Raw genomic sequence first — 27,191 nt, forward strand, 5'->3', positions numbered from 1 at the left:
CTCTTACTCAGTAAGTTGAAATAATGATTCTTCAAGAGCACCATCTTCAATCCACCCACATATATTATGACAGACTGCTATACTACACTGCTTACACTGGTAGTACAGTGTATTAAATTTTTACTAAAAATTAAACAAAATAATCCATACTGTACATGAGGAAATCAGCATAGCAGTGTGCAAGATAGTACTTAAGATCGAGTAACCTAAAATTTAATTCAGCATCAATTAGAATTCACGTACAGCAAAATCTAGTGCACTTAAGAAGAGCACGCACGTTACTGGTCTCGTCATGTCAGCTGTGTGGGTGGCAGCTACCACAGCCCTGATGAACATGGATAAATCATCTGGTAGTCATCATCATCATCATCATCCTGGTCTATTTTTCCCACCCATGGATGTAATGAAGTGAGGTTTAGACAGGAAGGCATGAGAAAGCATTAGAGAAGAATAATTGTCAACAGTACATCCCAGAAATGGGCCTTGTCAAGAATACATAAGTACTGTACCTCTGAATCCCCTCCACTAATTATAATAACTGCTAAAACATTTACATAATGCACTTGAATGTTTATATTTACTGAAAAAAAAAAGTGCCTAACCACATTTAAGCCAGCCACATGAAGCTAAATTTCTCTAGCTTCATCAAAACCAAATCAAATGGCACCAAGCTTCCTCTTCAGGAACCTTCATACTGAGACTGGCTATGGTATAACTAACATCTTCTATGGATTGAGAACTAAAGCAACAAGATATGTATTGCAATAATGTGAGTCTCTGTGTGGAACAGTGACCAAGGTTCCTGTGCAGGAGTGATAACTGTCTTGCTAAATACCAAACTTGTAGCCACATTTCACTTTCAGGGTAGTACAGTGATGGGTTTAGGGGTGGGCAAATTGGACAAATGCCCATGGCTCCCTCACAAAGGGGCCCCCCAGCTTTGGCTAATATTGTAATATGAATGAAAGGCATCTTAATTCGATTTCAGTTTTCAACCTTCCCTTTAGCATCATGGTTAAATAAATATATTTTATAACATGGGCTGATCTGTAGAAAAGTTACTGGTATCTTAATGTCAAGAAATGAAAATCACAAGTTATGCTACAGGGTTCCACATAACTCCCTGACCCAAGACCCTCTGCAGCATATGCTAAGGCCATTGCTGGGTAGTACTTCTCACAGCAGATGGTATCCAACCATCTACTACCTACCAATGTGAAAGAAAAAATGCAAAACAACTATTCACAGCTGAGTGCTTATGTATTTTCCCCTCTACTCTCTCTCTTGTTGGAAGTACCCTAGCAAAGTAGATGCATGCTGCTCGGAACACCCAGAAGACATTGGAGTTCTTTTTTTTGATGAAAGGAATCATCCCAGACTCAAAGGGCTATGGAATGGGAGCATTATTTTTTGTCTCTAATTTTAATGTCTCGCACAGCATAATAACAGTTCTCCAAAGTTATCAATGTCTTGTCCACTCTTTGAAAAGAGTGCCTGTCCTGTGTTCCCATGCCTTAGGCACAAGGCTGGCAGTATCCCATACTTCTCGGTGGTGCACTCAGAGGCACAAGTGTACAATATGTTCTGCTCTCTTAATTTATATTTTGTGCTTTTCCTGTGGCCTCCAGTCTGATGTGGATCTGTTCAGTTTTTTGTGTATCTACTGTTGATCACTTTGTGCCCTCATGACAGCTGTTTGTTACTGGTGCTTCGTAAACACACTTCTCTGTTCCTTCATATTAAGAAAGACGGGTTACTCAACAACAACTATGTTCTAGTTATTTATATGCTTTTATATTTTTTGTTATATTACCACAGACAGTTAGTAAATATTATATGATGTTTGGTCTCTACTATATGCATTCTAGCCCTGTAATGGCCTGTGATCATTATTCATCATCAAGCATGTTTTATTCCAACTTACTTATTTACTATGGTATTATTATATTCCTGATTTTCACATATTAAGCTCAAGTCTTGCATTACAATACACCTAGTTAGTATTAGAGACCTAGGTGTAATCAGTCCGGCAATACAAAGGTAATTAACTAACCAAACAACATTTTATACTTTAAATTATCATTTCCCAACATCCTTCATGATGAACTATGTTAAGATTTACATTTGTCAGGCATATGAAACTGAATATACTATAACTTTTTGTTTTCTTGTCCACATTTCCTAGCTAGATGTCTTCCAAACTAAATACTGCCATTCATTCTGAATTAAATATATGTGTACCTACAATGCTGGTTGTGCCTCCCTCCCCATATTTACTTCACCCAAGTTTCACGTACCCACTCCCTCCTGTGGTGCCATGTGGATTTTACATCTTTTGTGTGATGATAAACATCCTTGTGCAGTGGTTACATGAGTTACATTCTCAGTATGAAAAGGTTAAGCAGGTTATTGCAAATGAGGGAGAAATGCTGGAGGAAGGAAAACATTTGTGTAAAAAAAAAAAAAAAAAAAAAAAAAAAAAAAAAAATTATTAGTGGGGGCGAAAGAATAGCGAGGGGAGACTTTATACAAATCAAATGAAACTGTATAATAAAAAAAATTGCTAAGAAACCCTTTTGCTACAGCCACCTCCTGGATTATGATAAAAAAAAGAAAAGTTTCTGTACAACACTGGACGCCAATGCAACAATATCAGCAAGTTAGATATACAATGGAGTACAGTATACTGTTGGGGTAATGACATACAGCATGTTCTGAATTCTTGGGATATGACAGAACACAAGTGACCGGCCGACTCGGATCAGATGCTCTGGTAGCACTGGTAACATTGCTGTAAATAAATCGTTGTTCATGCCAAGTTAAATAAAGCAGTACACAGGCACAGAAAAACTCAGTTATTCAAGAACTGTACAGTCCACATCAGTACAATATTCTGACTGTCCTACGCATAACTGAACACTCTGGGTCTGCAGCATATTGAACAACCTAATACTCATTAACCTGGCAAGAAATTCTTCTGGGATTAAAGAAAAAAAAAGTGGATGAAGCAAACCAAAGCAATCTACCCTCAGTAAAGAAATACTGTATAAAAAATCTTTATACTGTATGCCACCTCTTTGGAGACATCTTAAGGAAGAAGCTTTCAGCCATCTTATAAATCACTTATGCACACAGAATCGTGACAGGAAGCATCCTCTTACAACTCAAGAGACCAGAGAAGAAGATGTATTGTTTCTTGTCTCATTAAAAGGCTTCAATGCATGGTAAATTTCTTCCTCAGCAGTCAGTATCTTGTCCACACTTGAGTGCTTTAAGGCCTGTATGCTCATCAGCATAAAAAACTTTCAAGTATCTCTTCCTTAACCTGTAGGGTCAACCTTGTAGACATACAAGGTGGCTGATGCAAAAATAGTGTCACCCTCCCAACCACCTTGTAGACATACAAGGTGGCCGATGCAAAAATACAGCGTCACCCTCCCAACCACCTCGTAGACATACAAGGTGGCTGATGCAAAAATACAGTGTCACCCTCCCACCATTTTGGGTGAGTCAGAAGGAGCGTAAACATCAGAAACTGATAGGTGGCAACTTCAGTTCTCCCACATGAGGCCACTATGCCCTCATGGGCCCAGGCTGTTGGCCATGGTACTACTGTTTCACCAAATATTTATTGTAGACAAATTTACAGTAACCAATCACTATACTGATAACATGTATAATAAAAAGTACAGTATACCCTTACTATATTGGACCCTGGTATAGTGGATACTGGATTTAACGGATGCCATGAAGCCCATCGAACTTTCGTCAGCTATAACAATGTTCACTAAGTGGGACACAATGGGTCACAATACATACGTTACGTACCCTTTTTACTCCAACCTAGCCTCAAATTGCCCTCTCTCTATCATGACTGCTGAGGTGATGACTAACCTGGAGGAAAGTTACCTTGGCTTGTGATGCATTTTAACTGAAGGCAAAAATCAATGCACTTTTTCCTAAACTCTGCCTGGGATGATTCCTCCTATCACCACTTAAAATACATGAGCAATGATTTTAGATGACTAAAGCCCCTTCCTCAGGATGGCTCAAAAGAGCTTATGGCCTTCCATTGATTTACCATTACAAAAAAAAAAAAAAAAAAAAAAAATCCTGCCTGGTAACATGCCAGCATATATCTTCCCTCCAGTCTTGTGTTGGCGCAAGATAACATACGCACCAAGTCGGACAACTTCTAGTGCAATAAGCAGAATCAAGATGTTTTCACTGATGACAGAGAAATACACATATTTATAAAAGCACATTTAATACCATAACCATATTCCCCTTCACATCCCTCCACCAAAGCTAGTGGCATGTTTCTCTCACCAGCATAGGACTAAGTTCCAATGAAACAACACCACTGTACAGTACATATAAAACTAATTACTGTATTACATACAGCTTGGTCCTCAGTCCTGGCTGCTGACAGAACACAAGTGACAGGGCGTGTTGAATCAAACCCCTTGGTGGCATTAGTTACATTACTGCAAATAAATTCCCTTGTCATAAAATCTGAAAATGAATGGGACTAGAAGACACAAATATCACCTGAGGATTAAATATTACTGCAAATTAAAACTGCTTGTATAAAACTGGAAACAAACATAATATTAATTTCAAGTGCTTTCAAAATCTGAATACCAGTACCATTAATCATGCAAAGCTATTTCACCTGCAGAGTACCACATATCCAAATAAGAACACTGGAATTTATGAACGACGATACTTACAGGTGACAAACAAACAAAGTCAGGGTCACAAATTCCAACAGGATGTAGCTACACTTCTGAGGGTTTTGAAATCACATAATGATACAGTGATACAGACATAAACTAACAACTGAACATGAGAAACAATCAATGATAACTAAATGCATACTAGCTGCATTTATATGTACTATTTTTCTCCATACTTTAAGATATCACATTTATTCTTGTTCAACACTGGTGGGTAAGCTGATACGTGCTGCAATATAATGTACCTGTACAAACAGAAATCTCCAAATCAAACAACTCACCATGGTGCATATGCTGAAACTGTCAGATGCTGAACACCTCATAAGAGACATCCCTACAACCATCTAACTTTATTCTGTACACAAATCACCACCCTAGTACAGCAGCACAAGTACACTTGATTTTTTTTCTTTTAATGCAATGAAGAAGGGACCACAGGCAAGAATCATGCAAGATTTTTCCCTCCAAGAAAAACTAAAAACAAAATAACAGCTACCCAAATGAAAAAATACTGAATAATTTAAACCCATTAACAAACCTGTACTTAATATACTCCTAAACAATAGCAACCATCCCTCATACTATACAGTAATTACAATTGCACTTCTAATTTAACTACCCATTCCCTGGAATATGAGACTTGGTTTGACCGTGTAATATTGCAACAAAAAATACTGTCACCCTACCTGAAGTAATCCTTGGCAGCAAGCTGGTTTGATTGTGGTTCATTGCCAACACTCCACATGATCACACTTGGACGGTTTTTATCACGCCTTACCAACTCCTGCATCACTGAGATATGTTTGTTCATCAGCACCTCTCCAAATCCACTGTTATTGTGGAAAAAAGGAAAAGAAAAGAGAATTCCAAGATCACCTTCCACAGCCTCCCACCACTTCACCACTTTTGTGTTCCAATCTAATTTAATTAAAAATCAAGATTTAACAATGCATTTGAATATTATTATAATATCACTGTTTGTTGTAATTCTGCAAAACAAATGTAATTTGAACAATCCCGTACATTATTCTAGCTGAGAAAATTCACTGTGGGAACATAACTGTCCCAGGCTAGTCACTTCTGGTGTTACTAAACAAAATTCATTCAGCAATGGATCCAACCCACCTAAGTAACTTTATGCTGAAATACCATCATCATCATCATTTGGACCTCCTTTCCCACCCTAGGGCAGGGTGAGGAAATACCCCATTAAAAAATAAAAAAAATAAAAAAATCTTGACACTATGTAAGACCTCAACAACTTCCCTCCTCCACCCAACACTTCAACACACACAAAGCCACCACAAGCATCCAAACCTCGAGTCAAACAACATCCTTTACGAAATCTTATCAGACATTCACCCATCAAAAACTGCTCTTCCCAGAGAGGCCCAAGTGTACCTAGTCTGACTATGATGCAGCATTCAACTTTTCTTGCTTCAGTACCAACATGAAATACAACTCACAGTCAATCCACTGTGCTTATCTATAATGCAGCCCCTCAAAATGGAACATCCTTATTCACATCATGCACTTCACAATCATAACACACAATTCCTCAACAAAAGATCTCTAGGAGTGCTTAGTGAAGTTGCCAGTTTCTTGCAGTCTACTGGGCTCACATCCAGATAAGCCTGGGGCCACAGCAACAACTACTAGTGAGGTCTCATAAGCTACACAAAATAATCTAAAGGTACCATAATTAAACTGAAAGACCCAACTCAACACAGGAGGTAGTAAGAGACAGACAGAATGGATGAATGAGCAAATGAATGAATCTATCCATCCATCCACCATCCAATCCTGTGATTCCCCATGAGGAGCATATGAACCTGGGGCTATGTAAGTTGGCCCTGATATTTAAGATGATAGTGACCAGCCTCACTCATCCCTGAGTGGCAATAAGTGACCAATAAACCCCAACCACCCCTTTGGATATAAACCCGCCCAGGTTCGATCTGAGTGGAGTGCCTTAATGACCCACTTAACCACCATCCATCCATCCATCATCCAATCCAACGTTGTCCCACGAGGAACGTAGGGGCCCGGGGCTAGGCAAGTTGGTCCTGACATTTAAGATGAGAGTGACCAGCATCACTCATCCCTGAGTGGCATTACAGTACATGGGCAATAACTCCAACAATCCCTTGGAGATAAACCTTCACCAGATCAATCCGATTGGAGCGTCACAATTACCAACCAAACCATCAGGCACCATAATTTGGCTATATGGTTATCAACCAGCTTAGTAAATGGTTTCCTGGTGTTCAGGAAACCATCCGGCTTGTCACTCAGTGTACAGCCACCCACAGGCAGAAGGAACAAGAAAGAATGAAGGAAAGAAAGACAAAAGAGGGAGTGTAAAGTCACCCATGGGCAGAATGACGAGGTAAGAATGAAGTCAAGAAAGACAGTAGAGGAAGAAAGGAAAGGAGGGAGGAAAGGAAAGGGTAGACACCCGTGAGCAGCACTACACTGAGTGAGTGGATCGTGAGTGCCCCCACCTATGACAAGGGACCAGGTGCCATAATTTGGTTATATGGCTACCATCTAGTGTTGTACAGTAAATGGTTTCCTGGTGTACAGGAAAGCATTTGTTTAGTCACTCAGTGTAAAGTCATCTGCAGACAGAGGGGAGAGGAAAGAATGAAGGAAAGAAAGACAGAACAGGAAGGAAGGAATGAAGGTAGGAAGAGAGAAATGAATTCCTCTGGCGAAAAATTACCTGAGGCCAACAGCAGGACTCTCATCAACGACCATGATGCCCTCTTTATCAGCCATATCCATTATCTCTTCAGCATAGGGATAGTGTGAGGTGCGGAAGCTGTTTGCTCCCAGCCATTTCAACAAGCTGAAGTCCTTCACAATTAATGGGTAGTCAACACCTTTCCCTCGAATCTAACAGAACAGAGAATATATGCCAATGCCAATATACTGACAATATGTAGCATTAAAATACCACAATATATTGATTAATATTTTAAATATGCAACTGTTTCAAAAACAAAATAAAATAAATGTATTCTCGAATAAACACAATTCCATTTTCAACTGAAATGAATGAGCTGAAGCCACCCATAAGAATGAAGTCTTTCTTACTTACAGATAACTGTTCTGACTGAATAAAAAATTACACATTTCCTCAACCAAGAAAGACTGAGGCGGTGGGTGGTACTGTACTGACTACAGGAAGCACTGCCAGCAGCTCTATATGCTTTTGTCCACATAATGTTCTATAGGGAATTGCCTTCCCATTCTCTAAACTATATAAAAGAAGTGCTGATGATCTGAAGCATTGGGAGCAAAAGGATTAAATGGAACTTAAGCTGGTGGAGACTGGGCTCCAGTTCTATTACTATGACAGAAAATATTTTATTGACTACACAATAATGCTCTTCTTTCTAATTATGGTTAATCATTGGAGCCACCCATATGAGGGATTATAAGACTGGAGGTAGGGCAGCAGGCTGATAGGTGAACCTGGGTGGCTTAAAGAGTGAGATGAAACATTAAACAGTGCAGAGTACTGCAACAGTAACTGAGGAATGCCAAAGATGAAAGTTCAAAAGAGGTGTCAGGGCTGCCAGAAGATGGATCCTGATGCACCTAGCACCCTTCCCCCCCCCACCCCACTTTTTTTTTTTTTAAACATTAATATGAAGAAGAAAAATGAGGGAAAGGATAACAGGTGAGGTAGTGAAGCAACTGCACTATCTGTGGGTGAAGAAAACAACACTTCCCCACCAACCCAGCCCCTTGTCCATAAGCCCACTCAATCATCAGTTTAATCAATTACCAATAAGAGACAAAACAATTAAAAGAAATGTCATAAAGATAATGCACAATGTCAAAATCAGTGAAACATTTACAGTACTTTGACCCTTAGAAAGGAAGTGTACCGTACAAGTTATTATTTTTGAAAAGTGGTGGTGTCATTCTCTAAATCCTAAACTGCGACGTGTCTACTGGATGTTACATCTGAGGTGTAGGAAACTTGGGAAAATTTTGAAACTTTTTACCTCATGAATTTTCATGGAAATATCTATTATATACTGACAAAAATCCATACAAATAAAAAGCAATATATCTAACTACAAATGAAACAAACTACTAGACTCTTGGTGCCCTTGATCAAATGCAGTAATAAATAAAACCACCTTGGCTTGGGCTGTCAGAGGATGCTATAGATGACTAACCCTAGGCAGGCAAGAAAGTTACCATAACCAATCCTGCAAGACACACAAGCTAAACAGGCATTAAGCCCTGAGAAGTCTGTAGACTAACACTTTTGAGGAATAAAATGTTGCCAATCCATCCAGTCAGAACTGTGTACTGTAATGGGGAAGACTACTTTCTATCCTGTGAGTAATTCCAGCAATTAATCAAAGCTAGAAAAACATTGTTCTCAGACTATAATACTTAGAATCATTAAAAAAAAAAAAAAAAACTCACATCGGCATCTTCATGTTTTCCACAGCCCCGCAAGTATACTGGCTCATTGTTGATTGTCAAGGTTGTTGAATTCCAGCCAACAGTACGAATTCCAACCTTTTGTGGGTACATGTCCAAGTTACCCTCTGCATCAGAGACTGCTACCTGTAACAAAGAAAAATCATACCACTGTCAACAATGGGAAGTTACACCATACCTTACAGATGAAGGATATACAGTACAGTAAACTCTCAATTATCCAGCGTAATTCGACCAAGCCCTACACTGGTTAAAGCAAAATGACAGATATTGCATATATCTCCCCAATGGCTCAATATTTGGCATTGTGCCTGATATTGCGTTATTATCCGTCTTAACCCTCCACCTTAAACACTTTCTCATGAGTAAAAGATGAAAATTACGCACAAAATACAATAATGATAAAATACTGTAATACAATATAGTAATAAAGAGCCGGCTGGCTCCTGTTTATGGGCCGGGTGATACACCTCGACACCAGATGTTGCATAGAACCACCAGTTATGTCCCGTTTCAGCACTGGATATTGCATAATTTCACTGCAAATTGCTTTAATAGAGCCAAGCCAGCAGCACCGGATATTGCGTTGGACTGGATATTGTGACAAAGGATAACTCAGAGTTTACTGTAAACACACTGAGGTGGCTTGGCCATGTGGAGAGAATGGAGAGTGAGATACTGATGAGGAGAGTGTATGTGATTGAGGTGGAGGGGGAGAGAGGGAGGGGGAGGCCAAGAATGAGATGGAGGAATGGAGTGGAGAGGTATATGAGGGAGGGGGGGGGGTGAGCTGGGAGCAGGGCAGTGAAATGGCGGGGGACAAGCAGACGTGGAGGCGATTTGTTTGTGGCCACCCCGTATGGGATTAAGGCATCTGGCAATGGGAATGCTGGTGATAGGGAGAGCTGGAGCTCCTGTTTCACTAGCTATCTAACCATCCCCCTTTGCTGACCTTTTCAGTGTGACAGTAACATGGAGAGTAGACCAGCATACACTCCCAAACATTTCCTCTAACTATCTATGCACTACACCACATGCACTTTACATTTCACACAACGTATCCCACTACGTTACAGGGGTTGGGGCCAGCAAGGGCATGCAGCCAGAAAACTTTGCCCCCGCTACCTAGTGGCGGACTTCTGGGGGGAGGCGTGGCGGGGGTTCCGCCGGCATAGATCGTGGGTCCAGGGCGAGATGGGGGTCGGGCCTGTACTAGAGGGTACAGGGCATTGCGGTTCCCAGGCTGCCGCTTCCGCCCAATAGAGAGGGGCCCGAACCTGGGAGTAGCGCCCCAGGAGGCTGCCCTATCGGTGGGTGTATAATGGCGGGATAGTTGCAGTGCCAAGGCGCGCTTGGAGGGTGTCCCTGCAGCTGTCCTCGCAGGGTGCCCAAGGCCACTACCACAGCCACTGGTAAGCTGGTGGGCTAGGGGTCCCAGATCCATTGCCTGGACCTGGGACTGTGCAGTGAGTGGAACCTGTGCTACATCTGTCCCCCTTTATTAATACTGAAGATGACAAAACAAAATAAGTTTCAAAGCAAGCCTGAGGACAGTAAATCACCCATGGGGATGAGGGTGGTTTCATGGAATGTGGGAAGTTTTGAGGGGAAGAGCAGGGGATGTCGCTGAGGCATTCAGTAGGAGGTGGGTGGATGTGGAGTGTTTGCAGGAAGTCCAGTACAGGGGTGGATCAGCCAGAAAGACTGTTGGGAAGGACTGTTGCTATAAGTTGTTTTGGCAGGGGGGGACAGACGGATATGGAGGTGTTGGTGTGATGGTTGCAGAGAAATGGGTGGAATATGTTATGAATGTTTTGAGAGTAAGCGATAGGATATTGGTAGTGAAAATTCTGTTGGGTAAAAAGATAGCTGCGATTATATCGGCATATGCTCCACAGGCAGGATTGGATGAAGCAGAGAAAGATAGATTTTGGGATGATTTAATACGTGTAGTGGGTGGTATGCGGGACAATGAGATAGTGATTTTGGGAGGGGACTTAAATGGTCATGTAGGTGAAGCAGCACAAGGTTATGAAGGAGTGCATGAGGGGATGTGCGTATGGTCTAAGGAATGCAGAAGGGGAAATGATACTCGAGTTTGGGGAGGCAACGGACATGATTGTGTGCAACACATATTTTAAGAAAAGAGACAGTAGGTTAATTACGTATGAGTCTGGGGGAAATAGCAGTCAGATATATTATTTTCTGGTTAGGAGGGCCGATAGGAGGTTAGTGAGGGATGTTAAAGTTATAGGAAGTGAGGAGTGTGTGCAGCAGCACAAACTATTGACTTGTGATACGGTGCTTAAAGAACAAGTGATGAAAAAGAGGACTTATGTACCTAGGAGGAAAATATAGAAGCTGAAAAATCAAGTAGTAAGGGATGCCTTCTATAGCGAGTTGAGGAGAGTGGTGGCTGAACAGGAAGCTGTAGAAAGAGGCGTTAATGAACAGTACGGAGCCCTCAAGAACAATTTCTTGAGAGTTACTGATGTAACATGCGGTTGGACAAGAGGACCACCAAGACATAAAGTATATATATATATATATATATATATACTGTATATATAAAGAGAGAAAATGACTCCACCTCATATGCATAATTACGATACGTGCTTTGCGTTACCCATATGCCAGAGTTAAAAAAGTACGGTACAAAGAGAAAAATGCAAGAACACCAAGGAAAATAAAGTAAGCTGGGATATGGTAGGTGGGGGCACTCACCTCACCATCCACTCACTTGATATAGTGCTGCTTTGTGTGTCTGCCTTTTCCTCTCTTCCTTCGTTCCTCTTCTGTCTTTCTTTCCTTCATTCTTTCCTCTTTCTTCTGTCTATGGGTGACTTGACACTCCCTCTTTTGTCTTTCTTTCCTTCACTCTTTCCTCTTCCTTCTGCCTATGGGTGACTCTACACTTAGTGACATGCCAAATAGTTTCCTGTACACCAGGAAACCATTTATTACACTGGGTGGTAACCATATGATCTAATTATGGCACCTGGTGGTTTAGTGGGTAATTAAGGAGCTCCAGTTGGATTAAGCCTACATAGGTTTATATCCAAGGGATGGTTGGGGTTTAGTGCTCATGTAATTTCACTCAGGTATGAGTGAGGCTGGTCACTCTCATATTAAATGTGAGGACCAACTTGCCTAGCCCCAGGCTCCTACCGTATGCTGCTCATCGGGTGGCATAGGATTGGATGATGGATGGATGGGTGGAATTCTTAATGTTTGTAAACTGAGAAAATGCTCCTGGCCTTTGGTTCTTTCTTCCTTGCATTAAAAAAAAAAAAAGTTTACTTGTAATAAAAACAATTACAATGACTAGGATTCCAAAAGCTGCATTGTGAAGTAGCTTGAAATTTGTAAACTATGCATTTCCCTTATCATCATCATCATCATCATCATCTAATCTGGGGTTGCCCCACGAGGAGTGTAGGAGCCCGGGGCTAGGCAAGCTGGTCCTGACATTTAAGATTCTGCTACTTACCAGACTAAGTTATGGTATGTGAAAGGAGGTATGAAACTGTTACAACAGATGAATGGCAATGCTACATGAGAAGATAATGGGTGATGCCTATAAAACTGTTATTCCTCTTACGTGGCTATTCTGTCTCAAAAGGGGGCTGGGGCTAAGAACTTCTTAACGAGCACATTACACCAAGAAATGCAAAAATAAATAAAATCCAGTTTATACATGGCATACACAACAATGAAGTTCAAATTACTGCTAGAGGACTTACCAATAATGTGTACATGTATCCTGGGTTTTCTGACATGAGGTAGGGCCACCATAAACTGGCATTTGCTACCATAATGGTGCCCTCACAGCCCATAGCACTAGTAACATGATCCCCATCATTATCCAACAGCTTGATAGAACATCCAACATCTTGCAATCTCCGGGGTCCAATCAGTGTGGAGGCATGCTGAACGGTGTAGTTAATAATTCCTGCCAATATTTAACAGTTTTAGTAAATATTATGCAGTATATACCAGTACAGAATGGAGTGATACACAACAACTTCAGGAGCACTCCTGGCAATGTCTTCAATAAAACTTCAATGATCTGTGCTGTAATTCAAGAGCAAAGTCATACACCAATAACATCACAAGAAAATCAATGTGGCTATCACTGACGTTGCTGATGATCCAGGCTCATCAGAACAAGAACCATGTGGACTACAGGCTGATGCTGAATTTCTCCTGCAGTCCACCATCCCCATTTCAGAGTATACAGAAATCTGAAGGATGTAACCAGGAAGCTCTCCCATCAAATTTTGTTGTTTGCCACCAAGGAAAGGGATCCCTCTCCATCAAGTAGCGTACTGCATAACCCACTATGCTTCGAACAATCAGCTGCATATAAGACAATGACTAAAATTATCAAATATGGAAATGAAGATTTTACAGCATTAATAAATCTAACTTCACACTGCACATGATTAGGTGGATGAGCAGTGCATCCCTGAGTGTGAGGCCTGGGGGGAATAGGTTTACAATGGAAGAGTTGAGGGGTAATAATCCATCCATTTATCCATCATCCAATCCTACATTGCCCCATGAGGAGCGTAGGAGCCCGGGGCTGGGCAGTTGGTCCCGACATTTAAGATGAGAGTGACCAGCCTCACTCATCCCTGAGTGGCATTACATGAGCAATCAACCCCAACCATCCTTTGGATATAAACCTTCACCGGCTCAATAGGGGTAATAATAATAATAATAATCTAGTCCTTGGTTTCTCAAAAGCTCCAGTTCTTCCATGGGGACTTCACTAGCATTCAACACGCATATACTGTACAGTATTTTTACAATTAGGTGGGAGCACTCACCTTCCACTCACTCCATGTAGTGCTCCTTTGGGTGTCTGCCTTTTCCTCTCTTCCTTCCTTTCTCTTCTGTCTTTCTTTCCTTCATTCTTTCCTCCTCCTTCTGCCTATGAATGACTATACACTCCCTCTTCTGTCTTTCCTTTGCTCTTTCCTCTTCTTGCCGCCTATGGTTGACTCTACTTTAAGTGACAAGCCAAATTGTTTCCTGTACACTAGGAAAAAATTTACTACGCTGGGTGGTAACCATATAACCATGTTATGGCACCTGGTGGTTTAATGGGTAATTAAGGTGCTCCAATCGCATTGAGCCTGTGTAGGTTTATATCCAAGGGATGGTTGGGGTTTATTGCTCACATAATGCCACTTAAGGATGAGTGAAGTTGGTCACTCTCATCTTAAATATCAAGACCAATTTGCCTAGTCCCAGGCTCCTACGCTTCTCATGGGGCAGCATAGGATTGGATGATGGATGGGTGGATGGATATATTTACAATTACTGGACAAGAACAGTGACATCTTTCATTTATAATACAAGCTTCGTTAAAAAAAATATGAAAGTGGCAATAATTAAACCCTATAATCATCCATCACAGTACTATACCTCTCTCCAGGTCATAGCATTTTGAAAAAAGAAAGGCTTTCAGCTGTCTCTTAAAGGATTCAACAGAAGAGACTTGTCTCATGGACAATGGCAATCTATTACATAATCTACGAGCTCTATACACAAAAGAATGATCAGAGAAAGATGACTGGTGAATGGCTCCAGGCTCATCAAGATGCATGGAATCATCTTCATTGTGTAACATCACATCTCGGTGTGCCGATGAGAGTTATAACAATTCAGCAAGATACTTCGGTTCATCAAACTTAAGAACCTTGAATGTAATAAGACACAGTTTAAATTCAATTCTAGACTTTACTGGTAACCAGTGCAACTTAACTGGGAATTGGGTAGTTGAGGTTCTCAGGGGGAGACCAGAGATAGGCCATGCTGCCCTGTTCAAAACAGACTGAATTTTTGTTAGTATATTATTTGGAAGACCAATCCACAGTGAATTACAATAATCGACACAAGACAACACCACTGCATGAACCAGAGTTAAGCAGCAATGTCTTTTCAGGAATTTTCTCACAGAGTACAGATTTCCGATTTGCAAGTTACACCCTCTGACAACTTGATTAATATACAGTAGTATGTTCTTTGTAATATGTATTGGTGTTGTGATGGGGAGAGGTAGATTGGGATGGTTTGGGCATATTGAGAGGATGGGGGATGATAACTGAGTGCAGAGAGTGAGAAGTGTTCATGTCAAGGGTAGGGTCGGGAAAGGCAGACTGAAAAAGACCTGGGACGAGGTCACTGAGTGTGACCTCAGGGATAAGGGACTGAACAGGGAAACTGCCAGAGATCGAGCAGCATGGAGAGCTGCCATAAGGTGACCAAGGCCGATGCATGCAAGCATGTTGGAGCCTTCAAAAACGAAAAGAAATGAAACAAAACCTTTGCATTTGAAAATACTGTACTGACTTTCATGCTGGGGCAGTTTCATTCAGGACATGTGTAATGACATTACAAGAGATGTTTACAGATATGATGGAAGGTATTGTGGTGCATCGGTAAAATCTGTTTTAAGGAAATTCAAATCATCAAACTGTTTCCTGTCTCAGCCTGGGATCAAATTCACATCCTCCCAAGAGCCACTCTTCATAATGAATTCTACCTGACACTCCTCAGGCCCACTTCATCATTATCATCATATGCTTCAGTGCACATGACTGCCTTGTGACCTTATCTTACCCATGTTTCAAGCATTAAATACATAAATACATGAGACTCTTTTCCATTCTCTTATCTTCCACTGATAGAATGATTACACTGACTGTTAGGTAGCCTTAAATTTTTGAACATGAGGTGTTTTCTCACCCAATATTGGTACAGTCATTCTCTGTTGCCACAGATGAGTTCTCCCCCAGTTTCACAGGGAAAAAATGGAAGGAGGGAAGGGGAAGGAAAATCATATCCATGTGAAACATGACACTAACAAGTTTCAATTATTGTACATTAAGCCTCTCATAGTATCTTCAAATACTGCATTATCACCACCATTTCTGCTCAACTTGGTGCTGGTCAAATCACCAGCCACTCAATATCCTTGAGTCACATTACAGTCTACTGTCCTTCCTTTACACATGTAACTCTTTTCTACTACTGCCTGGTGGTCAAGTGGTACAATACATCACTCCAAATACTTGAGCTACACATCTCTTTGCTTCTCCATACACCACCCTACTCATGGCTCACCAGAGATTCTGATCACTGCCTTACCTTCTCTACCATTAGTCATATACAGTACTAATATCTGATCCATACATCCCCTTATATATCCTGAAACAGCCTGCTCGTGACTCATCCCATATTCTGATCACTGCCTTGCCTTCTCTACTACTGGTCTTCCATATATATATTTTTCCCTAAAACATTTACCAGACTTATTTTGTAATCATTTTTGTCCTACTTCGGTTAATTTTACTCCACTGGTACAATACCCAACCAGACTTTGCCGTACAGTATCTTCCATGAATGGTTCCCTCTACTCTCTTTACATTTTACCATTTCTGTAATCTATATACTTTATCAACTTCCAATTACTTTCCATTTTTTAAGTTTTTTACAGCTAATTTCACTTCCACCACAGTCATAAAAGAAACAAATCATTAACTTTCACGTGACTCATTCCAATTTCAGTTCTTCAAAATCCTATATCCCTATTTGGCACCAGATACAGCTGCAGTACAGTATTCACAACATGCATCACAGACAATTTTATTCTTTCCATTTAATCCATCCATGCACTTACCATTTGTCCCTTCAATATCAGTAGTAATTACGATGTCATCAACATATGTCTGAGGAGTAGTGTAGATGTAGATTGGTCGGTGTAGGCCAGCGTAATTAGTGAAGTCAAAGTTGTAGGTCTGATAGAAGTAGCCTGCAGGGTACCTGGGCACACAACAAAACAATATGAAACACTCTGGCCAATAGCTGTTGCTAATGATAATTCCAATAAAAAGCTCACATGAACATTTCATTCCACAAAGCACCTATGACTATAGGTTCATGAACTCCACATTGCACATACATTCATGAACTCCACATGTTACATATAAGCTCCAAACAGCACATAAGAGCATTTTATTCCACACTCACTCCACAAAGCACACACTATTGGATTTAGTGGGTGCATGTGTTAAATAATCTGGTAGTTATAGATGCTCAGGAAGCCTAAGATGTAACAAAGTACTGAAATGGATGGATGAGATTATATGAGACGTACAGTACCGGTATGTGATATTTTTTCTTTTTTTTTGAGAGCCAACAGAATCATTACTATTTTATGGGTATTATGATGCACATTTTTGTGTAACTTGTTTGGCTCGTGAATTGGAATCAATAATTTTGAAAGCCTGAATGATAAGTGAGTGAATGTGTATCCCATGTTGCTCTGCCATATTGGGGGTAGCTCTCCAACAGTTGTGCTTTCCTGTTCCTTTTTCTGGATCATTCCCTCACCATGTATTATTAATAAGAAACAGGAGGAGGAGGAGGATTAATACAAATTTAACATTACAGAAATAATAAATAAATGCTGAGGTATTTTACTAGTCAAAACAAATAGTAAAAAAATACAAACAGATAAAATGATTCAAATGATAAAAAAACAGATTTCTGCCTAACCAAACATGCGAAGTATCCAAGCCTCAGATGACAAGGCTAGTTGGAGCTTGTGCTTGACTACTTTGTTTCACGGACTTAAGTAATGTCACCACTGTATTGTTCTGTGCACCCTCTTGGTGCAATGTAGGAAGAAACACTCAGGTAAAGCCTGATAATCCAGATGCCTCTAAAACTTGCTTGCTATGAGTGAAAAACAGCTTTCTGGCTATGCAATAAGCTGTTTTCTCAGTCTGTGCTCTCTTCATCTGGAGGCAGCCTAGGAAGAGCACCCAAAACAGGTGGGAGAGCAAAGTGAAGGGGGTGCCAAACATCAGGCACCTGAGGAGAGATAGGGTTGAGATTTGTTTCTCTGGTGTGCTGATCCTGGCAAAATGGACATCAGTCTACTCTGCAAGGTTCATCTCATCAATACCAATGTTGTTTGACTTAACTTTTTTATTCTTATGTTCTAATTCTTGATATGTTCTTGCTGCCTCCAAACAATTTTATTCAACTTCAGGAGAGTCTTGTGATGAAGGGGTTAATGAAGGCTATTCACATAATGCTGCATTGCTTACTGATGGTTACAAATCTTTACAGACTGCTGCAGAGTTCTGTAAATGTCTCTGAGCACCATGACTCTAAAGTAAACATGGATAAGAGTAAAGTGATAATGTTGAGAGATGGTGACTGTGTGATATGCTGCAAAATGGAAAGTCCTCAGTGCAGAAATAGAGAAGTACATGTGCCAACAAAATGAAGAAAATAGGTGCATACAGAAAGACGGTGGCTGGTGCCATTAACCCTATCCCGTAAAGGAAGAAGCGTAAATTCTGGCTGTGTGTGCAACTCTCGCTCGAGAGCTTTCAGAACAGTCACGTAGAGATATTTTACTTCTAACGCTCGTAGGAATGTTACTAATCATCATAGAAAGGCCACTTTGGTCTCATTTTGAAGATGAAGAGTTTTACTAATCATCACAGAAAGGCCACTTTGGTCTCATTTTGAAGATGAAGAGTTTTACTCTGTTGCACATTGTCCAGAAAGACAATATGTACAAAATAAAATGCAAAAAAAGTGAGCAGAATTTAGCTGACATGCTAAAGTTTTACACTGTCCTTTAAAAAAATATTCGCCAAAAAAAACTATTCAAGAAGTAATAATATTTTTTGCGTCAATACATAGCAGAATAAATTTCCTTTCCAATAATGCATTATTTGTTGTATTTTCTTAAATAATAACACCACATAGGCTATATACGCGAGAAAAAGGAGCATAAGTGTTCGGCGGGAGGTCAAGAGCTGTATATCCTACCTGTGAGGAACTTCACACCACAATGAACCGAGCAAACCAAGTGAGCACGCACGCACTAGCTGTGGCAGGCTAAGCTCCGCCCACTTTTGCCCATCATCCAACAAAAATGACGACTCCCTAAATACTTCTTTTGAGATTACATCGGATGATGGGCAAAGTCATCATACTGACATCACAGGTTGACAAATGCATGACGACGCAGGTCGTCATTGGTAAGTCTAAGGGTTAAGACTCTGATACGAAACAGAAGTCTGAGTGTAGAAGTTGCAAGTGGATTGCCTGATGGTGTGTTGGTCCAAACATTACAACATGGGAGTCAGTAAGGCTTAGGTGCAGCATGAATGCATTAAGACAGGAGTAAGAGCTGTGGAAATTTGACTTAAGGAATGTGTGTGTGGGTTGTGGAGAATGGTTAGGATGAAAAACAGTGATTTATGAAAGATGCAGAGTAAATCATCATCATCATCATCTAAGTCAGTTATTTGGTACAAGCATGCGCTTAGACAGTATGGTCATATGGAGAGAGTGAATATATACAACATGCAGAAACAGGTATTTATAAGCAAGTCTGAAAGCAGGATCAGGCATGGCCAGTCATGAAGTAGGAGGATAACTGAACAGAGAGCAAGGTACCATATGGAAGCTGATGAAACCAGTGAAATGATAAGGAACTCAAAAAGGTAAATGAAGTATATACACACAAGCACAAAACAAAGTTTGGCACATCTTTTTCAGTTTCATAGTTGACGGCATTACTATCTGACAGGTTTACATAAATATATTTATAAAGGGAATAAAATGTGCAGCTACTTATGTCTGTGAGGTGGAGCCAGAAGTATAAACGCTTGAATCATGAGTGGATGACTGTAGATGACTATGTACCCCACGTCACTGAACATACTGCTAACAGTCCTCCCATTTTCACTCTTTCCCTTTTTTTGTTACTGAAACCTACCTCACTCAGTACTTATATACTTATATATTAACTGTTCTTTGTGAAACCTAGCCCTGAGGTATGCAAACGAACAAACAAATTGGAACTATATTCAAAAGAAAAATTGGAAGTGCAGTAACTGTATAACCTTCAACAAAGTGACTCACATGGTTGGGTCATTACGGTACACAATACTGCCTTGGGGGATGGTTTCTGGAGTAAGTGTGTTGTTGATGGCCACAGTTATCAGGTTTTCTTTACCATACATCACTTCTGCTGTCATTTCAGCCATGATAGGAAGATGACCACCTTCATGCGATGTCAGAGATTTGCCATTTAGGTACTGCAAAGAACATAACAAAACATCATAAAAATAAATACAGTACAAATGTGTCAAATAAAAGCTTTGTGTTGTTGTTGTGGCCTAAGGCTCATTGGAATATAAATCCAATAGACCCCAGGGTGAACTTGCTCTTCTCTAGTAGTCCTCCAGGTTCCTTTCAGGGGATATGGAGGGAGCTGAGAGTGGTTTGCATATCTGGGCAGCTCTGTCTCCTGGTTATATCAGTGCCACTATGTAAGCATCCCTCTCCAGCACAAAACACAAGTGAATGATATAGAATGCAAAATAAATAGTAGCCAATATCATCCGAGCATTACAAATGTTTTTATACTTCTAATACTGTATGATACTTACATATACTCTATCATATAACAAAGCATCCTTTAATACAGTACTTACAACAACCGAATTATAGTGAGCCGACCCTAATCGTAGCACGACTCGCTGTTTGTCTGTCTGCCATCTTGAAGGGACGAAAAACGTCCGATCATACCTGATAAAACATTAATACTATATATCAGAAGAGCACTCAAGAATTTCATGATGCAACAAATTTTAGTATTACACTGTATTCTAACTGTTGAGGTAAAATGACATACCAGTATTAAAACAACAGTAAAGAACACCATGGACAATATTTACAGTACTGACTTTCCCAGAGGGAGATCTGGGTAATAAAGGAAGAGGATATGTGTAGGCTCAGAAACACAGAAATGACAATGAACAGATGGATGCGTAGTGCATCCTTGAATCCAAGGCCTGGGGAGGTTAGGATTGTGATTGAAAAGTTGAAAGGAAGGATGGAATTAGAATATATTGGTGATATGATGAGAAGGAGTAGACTGAGATGATCTGGGGATGATGAGATGATAGAGGATGACAATTGGGTGTGGAAGGTGAGCAGTGTGAATGACTGGGGTAGGGCTGATAAAGGCAGCCCCCCAAAAGACCTGGGAGGAGGTCACAGAGTGTGACCTCAGGGATTAGGGACTGGAGAAGGAGGCTGCCAGAGATCAAGCAGCATGGACAGCCACCATTAGGTGACCAATACCAACACATGCATGCATGGCCAATGCATGCAAGCATGTCGGAGGCTTTAAAAACAGTATAATATGATACGATACAAATATGCTTACCATGCCCATCCTATGTGATCCCTCAGGGTTTTGTCTTGTGTAACATCATTGTAACTACTTGGGACAGCCATAGATATCACTGGTCCTGTCTGGTACACCATAATTAATAATATCGTTATTATATTAACAACTACTGTATTAACTTACTTCTTCATGTAAGTTGTAATTATGATATGATTTCATTTCTTAAGCTAACATTACATAACATGTCTCAATTCACATGCAATACATATAACTGTGGTAAAATGACAAACTAAAACAGCAGTAACAATGATATAGAAGCTGAGCTGTGAAATACGAATCAAATGCAAGTAAAGGATCATGAAATGCAAAGACTATTCATCCACCAGCAGATATACACTACAATACAGTACAATAATATAAACCTTACATCATACGTCTCACAAAATGCCATCATCAACTAGTTACAAACCCTGTAGAGTGGCTGAGCATACCACTCTTCCCGAAAACCCTGATCAGGGTCATGGAGTGGGGCAAGGCGAAAGTTCCACAAGCCATCCAGCGACCGCACTTCTCGGGTCTCAGACTCCCGCGGATACAAACCACCCCAACTGTTGTCACTGGACTCCACAGCCACACACAGGGTAGCCAGGCCTGTGGCAAGTATGTTCCATATTCTTGTTGTCGACCTCATCTGGAAAAGTCTGTGAAAAACTATATCAGTGTTGATGAGTTTATTAGAGTGTTAATACTGAAACTTTATCATTTAAAAGTACTGTGCCTGTATTATATCCTATTAGATTGCACCAAATGCACAAGAACAGCAATTTTTTTTCCATGTTCTTGTGTGTCGACGGAGAAAACCTTTTTTTAAACCTTCATCATGCTGACACCATTCAACCTACAATGTCCATTTTTACAGGATATATGACCCCCTCCCCTCCCTTTATTTATCAACCATCATTCCAACTTGTACTGGCCACCTCATTCTTTTACTGACCATGTATCATGTTTGTAAAAGACATCGAGGACCTGGAACTTCCCACCAGCACGACTGCCAAACATACCTGTACAATGCCTCTCATCACAAGGTGCACTAATTCCACCCTCTCCCACTACCCCACCATCATTCCAAGACCATCCACTCCTCTCTAACAACCCTACTGATTTCACCAGTTTTCTATCTATCTATTGCCAGACGCCTCAATCCCGTGAGGGGTGGCCACAAACAAATCGCCTCCATGTCACCCTGTCCCTCGCCATTTCAGTACCCTGCTCCCAGCTCACACCCCCACCCTCTCATATACCTATCCACTCCATCCCTCCATCTCATCCTCAGCCTCCCTCTCCTTGTTCCCCTCTCCACCTCACTCACATACACTCTCCTCTTTAGTCTCTCAGTCTCCATCCTCTCCACATGGCCAAACCACCGCAATGAATTTCTAATGCTTTCTATCACATCCACATCCACACCACAACGCTCCTTCACTTCCTCATTTGTCAGTCTGTCTCTCCACAAGCTCCTCTCAAATAACCTCTGCTCTCACTCTTGACATGTGTCCCTCTAACAAGGTCCAAGCTTCAATTCCACACATTAGGGTTACCTGCAACCTTTCTTCTTTGTCGTACCCTTTCAAGCACCTCACGCTCTAAACTTCCATCCTTACTCATTACGCTACCCAAGTACTTAAACAGTCACATTTTCCAATTCCTCCTCATCCAGCCTCACTGCACATTCAGTGGCTTCATTTCTCTTGAAGACCATAAGTTTACTCTTCCCTACATTCACCTTTAGAATAAGTATTTCTAAGGTAAAATATTAACAATACCCACAAACTCCCATAATCTTGCCAAAGCTGACCCATGTATTAAGAGCATTCAGAAATTTATGTTCAGTGGTAATCACATGACCATTTAATTAGCAAAGGCTATGGTAGGTGTGATCATAAAGCAAATATTTACGAACATCAGACAGGAGATGTCCAAACAAAAAACACATAAATTAATACAATAATGCTTGACAATTATAGTAAAACATGTAATATTCAGTAAAATCAAAGTAATAAACAATTTAACCCCCTATTTATGAACATTTTAAAAATCAAATACTAATAAAGGGCCCAATATATCTGCTATCTACGAAAAATAACAAACCTAAATGGAGAAGCATGCATACCAAACAGCTGTCCTCGCACTTCAATAATTAAGAAAATAATTACTCGATGAAAAACCATATACAGTACTGTAATGTATTATGACAAAAGCACAGCTATTCCAATACTCACACTCTAAAATCAATATAGTAAAAACTGGCCTTTAGTATAGTTATCTTTTCTCTGAATGCTAAGTTACAATTAACACTGCTAAAAATTAACTTACATGAACGGTCCGGCAAAATAACTCTCAAGTCTTCCAGGCGATTTCTTGTGACTAGTACTTTTGCCTGTCAAGTTGTCGTGACCAATAATTTGTCACTTCCGTTGACGCAAGTCCACGTATTTTGTGACGACGTGACAAGTTTAAAAAAAAAATCTGCCCAGAATTACACAGGCATTATTATGAATGCTTTGCCATGTTATGGATTTAGCTTCTGAGGTAGCTCGTATTTGTGCAGCAATAATAAATACTACCATAGTGTGTTCATTTGGCTTTAAAAAGAAAGCACATTTAAGAGATTCTATACGACTATAAATAACACGTTTATCTTCTACCTGTAATAATACAGCTACAGCACTTCACCACACCGCTTGTTTGCACAGTGAGACTCGAGTCTGGGTACATATAGCTGGATGCTGTACGATATTTGCACATATTTATTTACTTTTGATCGGAGTAACAAATTCACATAAAGCGATTAATCTAGTCAGCACCAATGACGATAGGATGAAGACTCATTAAATCTTGTAAAACTGAATTACAACAAAAGTAAAGCACGACACGCCCCCAGGTATTTTACCTATCATGTGACGGTATCATGTGAAGCGAGTAGGCTGTTTCCTGTCAACTCTTCAGCCTTGCCAACCGTACGGTTATGAACTGATGGAATCATATGTATACCAATTTAAGAATAATAAGTGTGTGTGTGTGTGTGTGTGTGTGACAGCATCAGGCTGCAGCAGACAAACGCTGACAGCACTACTCGAGTAAATTATCATACGCTATATGTTTTAGATATCAATACAGCTTTTGCAAGTGAGCTGTTTTTAGTGCATTATGCACACTTGGCGTAATGTCATAAATCTTTGCTGAGTAATATACTCAATGAGGTCTATCTCAGTGGTAATATTATTAAATGGTTGCACCAACGGCCATACAACGTTGGGTACATCGCTTCCCGTCTGATCAGCGAAGTTAAGCAACGTTGGGTCTGGTTAGTACTTGGATGGGTGACCGCCTGGGAACACATGATGCTGTTGGCATCCCTACGTGTGAAGTAGGGTTGGTGGAGGATTAGTGCCCCTCCCTGTAAAACAATTAACTCTAAGCCCTTGGCCACCCCGTTTGGGATACATGGCGTCTGGCAATGAATGAATGAACATGTACTGTAGGTTTTGCTTCAGACCGATCTTTATATATATATATATTGTGTGTACAATTTTTTTTTCACCCCTGACGTATTCTGGAATTATTGTGAAATTACTGATTCGGAGTTGTAAGTTAAATCGTTTATTGGTGCATATCAACCATACGTTCAGTATGAAACCTATAGCAGTAGTAGACCGGATGTTCAGTACATCCAGTGGCTGCAGGTTGAAGTTGTCCCTCTCCTGCAATCAACCATGCGCCTTGAGGAAAATAATATGAGTGAGGGACCATTATGCACACAGCATCCTATGCACTAAAGTAGCGTATGCCACATCCCTGGTTTGGGGGAATGTAATCCTAAGTTGATGATTTCCTATGATAAAGGAACAGTTTAACTTTGCACACAAGCTGTCCCTCTGTCAAAGGAAGACAGGGATGTGGTATCGATTACTTAGTGCATAAGGTATTTCGAGCATGCATGAACTATGCACAAAGTACTCTGTGTGCGCACGAACTTGGTGGATGGTGGCCGCCGCACGGACATATCGGTGCCACCACGTGAAGGTATTCCTTTCCAACAGTACTGCGATAGTACGGTATATTTTTTACATTGGTCAAGGTTAACGAGAAAAGCAAGTAAGTTACTGTACAGTTATCTGACGTATTTCTGCAACGAATACTGTATTTTCGGTAATTTAATACACAACATTATATATATGAGGGAGGGGGGGGTGAGTTGGGGGGAGGGGAGTCAAATGGTGGGTGACAGAGTGACTTGGAGGCGTTTTGTCTGCGGCCACCCTTTGCGGGATTAGGGGGTCGGGCTATAGATAGATAGATAGATATACAGTGGAATACTAGGTGATAAACCTTTGTTATTAACAGGTCTTTAGTAGCCCCAGCGGGATTCTGTCCTCAAACTTTCCCTTGGTGATTTTACAGTAGGTGGTAGGTGGGGGCGCCCATCATCCACCCACTTGGTGTGGTGGTACTCTTTTTTAGGGTAGCTCTACACTGAGCGGCAAGTCAAATGATTTCCTGTAAACCAGGAAATAATTGACGACGCTGGGTGATAACCTAATAAACAACCAACACGTGCTTCCTACGTGGCAACAAGTGAGTTGGCGGAGGGTGCCCCTTCACGGATAACAACTGTAACTGAAAATACGAATAAGAAGCCGCGGACCAGGACTGGCCAGCAGGTGACGATTAAAGAACGAACAAAAGACAGGGTACAGATTGCGACATGGAATGTAAGAGGTGCGAATGATGGACTGAAAGAGAGAGAGAGAGAGAGAGAGAGAGAGAGAGAGAGAGAGAGAGAGAGTGTTCAGGTGCTTGAGGGTGCAAAAGTGGATATAAGTGGAATAACCGAGACTAAATAGGGAGGTGAGAGTGTGAGCGAATGGAAGTATGGATAGGGTATATGCGCGGGAGTAGGTGAGAATGAGAGGGCAAAAGGAATGTGTATTGTTGTGTGCAAGAGATGGATGGAGAATGTGAGAGAATATGGATCAGTTGGCTCAGGGATTGTATGGGTAAGATTGAAAGTTGGACTACAAATGTGGGCGATTGTGTGTATTTACCTATTTGTATTTACCTATTTGTAGTATACAGGAATTGAGCAATGCTCGTGTTGTCCTGTCTCCAAATCCACATTTATCAAGTCTACATTTACACACATGAATGTTTTTCTCATGCACCACCTCTTCGTAAGTCGTTCCAAATATTTATGTATTTACCTAATATACCTAATTGTGATATACACAGAATATGCTATACTCGTTGGTTTCCGTCTCTCTTTCTCAATAAGTCAAATTTAGCTTTAAACTCGTTTAAAATTCTAGGCTGGACGATCTCTTTTTCCAGGCTATTCCATAAGTCTATACTTCTGTAGGGAAAGCTATATTTCTTGATATCCTTCAAGCAGCTTGACTTTTTCAATTTCATTCCGTGTCCTCTTGTTACTCTCTTATCCCATACAAACAGATCTTCTTTGTCGATTTTATCCCACCATGGTCCTAAACACTGCAATCATGTCTCCCCTCTTTCTCCTTTCCTCTAAGGAAGGCAAATCCAGCTTTTCCAGCCTGTCTCTGTATGACAGGTCTGCCAGACTGAGGACCATCTTGGTTGCTGTTCTTTGTATTCTCTCAATCTTGTTATTATCTTCCTTTTTGTGTGGGGACCACACTACTGCTGCATATTCTAACCTGGGGCGG

The 27,191-nt window shown here is 40.7% G+C and overlaps 1 protein-coding gene and 1 pseudogene across 1 annotated transcript in view; one reads left to right on the forward strand and one right to left on the reverse strand.

Annotated features, from left to right (window-relative positions):
* The window catches only part of LOC145397784 (beta-glucuronidase-like), a 36,129-nt gene extending 13,991 nt beyond the window's left edge, over positions 1-22,138 (reverse strand). Inside the window, exons 1-9 of the mRNA XM_080270807.1 lie at positions 21,917-22,138; positions 21,484-21,572; positions 20,747-20,840; positions 20,172-20,347; positions 16,900-17,042; positions 12,953-13,161; positions 9,192-9,335; positions 7,465-7,637; positions 5,426-5,569 (exon numbers count right to left, since the gene is read on the reverse strand). Of these exons, the coding sequence (XP_080126933.1) occupies positions 5,426-5,569; positions 7,465-7,637; positions 9,192-9,335; positions 12,953-13,161; positions 16,900-17,042; positions 20,172-20,347; positions 20,747-20,840; positions 21,484-21,572; positions 21,917-22,138 (1,394 nt within the window). The remainder of the gene's footprint in view (positions 1-5,425; positions 5,570-7,464; positions 7,638-9,191; positions 9,336-12,952; positions 13,162-16,899; positions 17,043-20,171; positions 20,348-20,746; positions 20,841-21,483; positions 21,573-21,916) is intronic.
* Positions 22,139-24,744: 2,606 nt separating this feature from the next.
* On the forward strand, positions 24,745-24,863 carry LOC145397929 (5S ribosomal RNA; annotated as a pseudogene).
* Positions 24,864-27,191: the final 2,328 nt, after the last annotated feature.

Source organism: Coenobita brevimanus, chromosome 43 (genome assembly GCF_032717465.1).
Source record: "Coenobita brevimanus isolate Jiangsu-jjx chromosome 43, ASM3271746v2, whole genome shotgun sequence".
Classification (NCBI taxonomy): Eukaryota; Metazoa; Arthropoda; class Malacostraca; order Decapoda; family Coenobitidae; genus Coenobita; species Coenobita brevimanus.